The sequence below is a fragment of the Austrofundulus limnaeus genome, unplaced genomic scaffold (genome assembly GCF_001266775.1).
Source record: "Austrofundulus limnaeus strain Quisiro unplaced genomic scaffold, Austrofundulus_limnaeus-1.0 Scaffold178, whole genome shotgun sequence".
NCBI lineage: Eukaryota > Metazoa > Chordata > Actinopteri > Cyprinodontiformes > Rivulidae > Austrofundulus > Austrofundulus limnaeus.
Genome location: NW_013952580.1, coordinates 225,258 through 230,838, shown reverse-complemented (window position 1 = coordinate 230,838; position 5,581 = coordinate 225,258). Strand labels below are relative to the sequence as shown.

The 5,581-nt window shown below is 36.2% G+C and overlaps 1 protein-coding gene across 5 annotated transcripts in view; it reads left to right on the top strand.

Moving 5' to 3' along the window:
* The window catches only part of LOC106524172 (tumor necrosis factor receptor superfamily member 1A), an 18,380-nt gene that overhangs the window by 1,548 nt on the left and 11,251 nt on the right, over positions 1-5,581 (top strand). For 2 of the 5 annotated variants that reach the window (XM_014017875.1, XM_014017876.1), the window contains exon 1: positions 1,526-2,516. In XM_014017875.1, the coding sequence (XP_013873329.1) occupies positions 2,502-2,516 (15 nt within the window). In that variant the 5' untranslated portion in view covers positions 1,526-2,501. Of the gene's footprint in view, positions 1-30; positions 619-1,523; positions 2,517-5,581 lie in introns of those variants that run through there. The other 3 variants (XM_014017873.1, XM_014017874.1, XM_014017872.1) reach the window with 3 other exon arrangements.

Here is a 5,581-nt window from a genome sequence, read left to right as displayed (position 1 = left end):
ATATACAAGTGTGTGTTGTACTGAGTGAAATGACTGAAAAGGAACGTAAGGTTATGAATATAACCACGATATAAACGCGATAGTAAGTCCAATTTTGGTCAGAAACATCTAAGAAGCAGTGAAGTCACAAAGTTCAAACTGTAATGCAATATTAAGAAAAAACACTAACATTACTCAGTTTTATTTTCTATAGTAAGGCCATGGTAGCATTACCAGTGGTGGGATGCGCTTAAGTGCATTTTTCATGTGTACTTTACTTATGTAGATTTAATTGTTGGTCCTTTTGACTTTTACTCCACTACATTTCTGTAATTGCATTACAAGTTACATTCATGTCACTTCACATTACGTTTGTAAAATAATTATTTATTTTTTTGGTTTGAAGTAATCAGTGGCGTGAGGGGAATTGCGGTCCACTGAACTACTGCAAAGCAGGAAAAAAAAACATTAGACCCTCCCTCAAGAAGAGCAAGGCGATTCCGCATCTCCTGCTGGAGCATCAGTGGCAGCACTARCACACCCAAAGTGGATTCCACCACGGAGAGAGGAAATGCACCACCCATGGCCTTATTTAAGTTAACCGCTTCAAAAAACAATTGTGGAGGTTTGATAGAGGAGGTTGGTAGCAAATTTACATCTTCTGTAGCTGTTGTCACAATCTCCGATAACGCACAGAATCACAAGTGTGAACAGTGCCACTGAGGGTAAACACAAAAACAAACATTATCTGCAGCATTATTAACTAAAATTGCACACAATAAGGTATTAAAAATGCTCATACAGTAGGCACACTTCATGATATTGTAGAAGCAAGTGCTTACTTTTACTCAAGTACAAATGTTATTACTTTTACTAGAGTACATGTTTGTCTGTTTATCTGTACTTTTACTTAAGGACAGTGTTTGAGTACTTTCTCCACCACTGAGCTTTACCAGAATGYAATAGTTCCTTTGACAAAAACATGTTGTGTGGCGTATCAGAAATCAGCAACTTGAACCTAAAAAACACTGATAGTGGTTCAAGCAAATGAGTTGTAGTTTTTACCTCTATAGTTTATCATCTGATAGTTACACAAATTTTTTATGTTTAATATGTTTATGGTAAAGAAAATGGATGAATGAGTAATACTTTGATTAGCTACTCAAAGCCCTTTACAGTAAACCAAACTGACGTTTTCACTCACAATGAGGAACTTTTGGGTTCTTTGAGCTCTGTGAGGGTTTTAGGAACTACAGGGCTTCCTAAAGGTCAAAGTCTTTTTTACTCTGGGTCAAATAGTGCAGATAAGCGTGCAAGTGGGAATAAGATGAGTGACAACAACAACACTGTGATTTCTTTCTCAAATATCAGACCAACCACAAGTTTCACTACAGCTTCCTCTGCATTTTAAACCCCTTGTTTATCCCCCAGCAGGAAACTCTGAAGAAAAGTTTGTAGTAAAATTCAGCACATAATAAAATATTTATACAAAAGTGCAAAATAAAAAAAGACACAAAATAGATACTTATTGTAAAAAAAATACTACATTTTAAGAACCAGTGTTTTTACATTTCTGCAGTTTTTTTTTCTTCTTGAAACACGTTCTTGCGTTTTGTTTGTTCACTCAACCAATCACAGTGCAAAATGTGACCTAATCAATTTTAGGTTTCTCATTTGGACCAGTTATTGCGCAGCTGTGTCAGAGTTGTTTCCGCTCGCATTAGACAAATAAGAATCGAAAAAGAAATTATGTAATGAAGCAGTTCTGTAAAATCCAGTTGACCACATCCGCTTAGGTTCWAACCCCTCCAGAAAAAAAAGGAACTACCTTCAGGACGAAAGCACCTCTGGCTGCATTTTAATTCTCTCTTTTTTACGACACCAAAACAATCCCTTTATTTAAAAAGTACACTTTCACTTCAAATCTTAAGAGTCATACTTTTTTTCCTGTAAATATTCTCTTCATCAGAAAGCATAAACTGAGTTTAATAATCATAAATTCTAACTGACTCCTGTCTCATCAAAGGGTTAAACCAACACTAATATTACTCATGTATGACAAGTGTTTATGTCACTGGTTTATGTCTGAACCGCATGAAAATCACATAGATTCGGTGGAATTACAAAAATTGTACAAGTGAAGTGCTGACGTTGCCAACAGTTGCTACTCTGGTTGTGTGTGTGTGTGGGTAAAGGGGAGTGTTACGTGATCTCATTGAGTTTCCTGTTGTTCACAGCACTTCTCTCTAAAAAAAAATGCTGTCTTTCCTGACCTACAAACCCACGACCAAAAGACCCGGCAGTTCTGCGCCAACACTTTATTCGAGTCAGGCTCGGGAAATCTGCTGATGAGTTTGAGCTGGAACGCCTCGTCCTGTTCGTAGACACACCAGAGCCAGCTCGCAGTGACAGCTGAATTTATTTTCTGTTTGCTTTTCGTTCCTTTCTTTTTCTTCAGATGATTGAAACAAGAACTCATCTACAGGTGGTCCTTTAACCTGCTTACAGTCTGCGCTCCTGACATGGATTTTGTGTGGGTGAGTAACTCAGTCCTGCTATTTGAATAAGGCCCAGGCCTTCCTTGAAAAAGAGATCCGTGATCTCAGTGGGATTTGTTAGAAAAAGATTATTATTAATAATAACAATAATAATGATGCTGATGATCTTTTTAGTGAAGGCCTTCCCTATGAATTCATTCTTTATTTAATTTTTTTGTGTGTGTTTTTGAGGGGCAAGAAATTACATTGGTACAGTTAATGAAGAGATCATTATTATTATGAATATTATTATTTACCTCTAGCTAGAAATATTCTTATATCTTGCGCCAAAATATGATAGGTTTTGTGTTTTTATTTTTTGCTTCACGATGCTGATTAAGGTACATAGGAAGTCATGAGTGTCTGTTTAGTAACTGTAGAACTAGGCCTGTCACGATAACACATTTTACTGGATGATAAATTGTCTTAGAAATTATTGCAATAAAAAATAATTTTGTTTGGAGGCCAGTTTAAACTAATATAATGATATAACCCCCTCGTTGATGGAAGTTTACATTAAAATTTACTAAAAAAAACTGTTGGCAATCTCAAGTTTTGGCATGGTGCCTTGAGGGCATCCTGAGGCATCGTCAGCTGTATGAAGGCATCAGAAAACTGAAGACGCTCCTTTTAGCTAAATGTCTGTTCACGGGTTACAAGACCATGCACCTGGCAAATACCTGATGCCAGAGTTCTCCACGTTAAAGATTTGAAAAGAGGGAGGCATGAGGAAAACAAACAGGCAAATGAATGTTATCCTTCTCATTTTTTTATTTATCATCCTCGTTTTTTTTTTTTTTGTCGTCTGATTGATTTATTGTTTGTTGTGACAGGCCTGTGTAGCACTAATGTTCTACAGTTCTCAAAGCAACACATCCTAAGTATATAAAACAATTTGTGACTTTTGGATGCAGCGATTCTTTGCATTTATTCTAGTGGTTACATTTTAATTATGATCTGTGATTTGAAGAAAGACAGAAATCCTTCATGTTGACTCCTTGTCCATTAGTAACAGAAGCGGACATATTTAAAAGATTAAACAAACAAAACTTAATTTATTGAAAACTTTAGATTTTTTTTTACATGTACCTTCTGTAGTTTTATTTCTGCGTTTCTGGATCGGCAGATTAGATTGCACTAATCTGACAATAATATAACATTCTGTGTCATAAGATAATCAATGTTTATTGGGTTCCAAAGTGAATAAATTTATGATTTAATTTGGGAAAAGCATTGGTAATTCCCATTTTTGAGCAATCAAACAGTAAAACTAAATAGATCAGAGAAAGGGTTGCAAAATAAATATGTCGGTTAAGCTCAGTTTTCTCCTTTTACATCAGCTCATTGACCATTAAAGTCCCACATGTTTTCAGTAACTGTCATCAAAGAAGATTGTAGGTTTCACAAACGTTTAGTTTTTTCTATTTTTTCTGATGGACAAATCAAAACCTCACAGTTCTGGTACAATTCTGAAAGAGACGACCTCAAAAACATTTAGGTCAGTGGAAGAAGCGGTCGTCATTCAGTCATTTTAAATGATTTGTTGCTTTTTGAGACAGCAGTGAATTTATCAGAAGAGATGGAGGAAAAACATGTCATGACCTTTATTACAGCTTTAAAAGTAAATCTTCCGAAACGTGGCTGTATGGTTTAGGACTTGAGTTTTAATCAATCACTCAGTAAACAGCTCATCTTTAATGATCACGTCTCACCAGGACCACATCGGCTAACACCATCTGTAACAATACAACCACAGGCCCACCATTCGGCTACACCATTTATAAACCACCATTTATAAACCTTTAAAGAGATCCTCAAACTGGCTTTTCATTCCTATTCCTTCATAGGATGGTGAGACATTTGTGGTTATTTGCAACTAAATGTCAGATTATCTGGTAATCACAAAATGGTGGTTTTTTAAAGTTTATTGTAGTAGTTAGTACAGTGCATCATGGCTATTCAACTGGTGGCTCAGGGGCCACATCCATCTCTCGGGTTAACTCATTCCAACCCACTGATCTGTGATAGACAGTGGTGGGCACCAGCCCGCTAAAGCACAAATCCGCTAATTGCGGACTTAAATAGTTTGTTTGCGCTTTAGCGGTGTGCTTTCTAAAATTAAAATGCAGTACCACTAATAACTAATTATCTACCAGTCATCATTATCTTGAACAGCAGAAATTATGGTTGTTAATGAATCACAACACATGTGATCTATCCAACAGCACTCTTCCCAGATAAACACACTTATTGGAAAGGTATACATCCTTGCTGACTGTTGCTTTCGGTCACGGTTCTCATTTCCCACAATGCTTTGTGTCTGCTTACATAGCAGGAAGGCAACGTTTAGAATCCCTGTCCCAGTAAAAACAGTTAATGTTTGTAATCCATACTAAAATTTTGTGTGTATTGATTTATTTTACTTTACAATCGGAGCTCATTTAAAAAAAATAAAAAATAAAGTTTAAACGCTGGAGCTCAATACTTAATGTAATTGGTCGAAGCAATCGTCCAACGGGGTTAGAGACGCAGAAATGATTTAAAGATGTTATGCTGATGAAGACAGACATCTAGTGGTCAACTGGAACAACAACATGGAAAACATTAAAATCCATGCTCTTATTTTGAAGGGAAGATAGTTTCCTGTACTCCGTGATTTCGTTTCCTGTCACAAATCAAATCTGTCATGTACCCAGTATGCATCGCTTCAGTTTTCCAATAAACAGTTTTAAAATTACTTTATTGATGCATCTTTAATGAAAAATCTACAACAAACAAAAGAAGACAAAGAAGCAGCCGAACTAGCAATCCTCAATAACTTTAATTTTTTACACCAGGAGCCAGAGGTCTGTTTCATGAAATCATATCCCCAGCAATCGGCAACTGTAGGATTAAGCTGTTAAAGGGCTCATACACTGCTAGCTGGCAGTGTTGTACATAATATTGTACATGAATTACAGTGGTTTGCAAAAGTATTCATACCCCTTGAACTTTTCCATATTTTGTCACATTACAACCACAAACATAAATATTTACACCAGGAGCCAAAGGTCTGTTTCATGAAA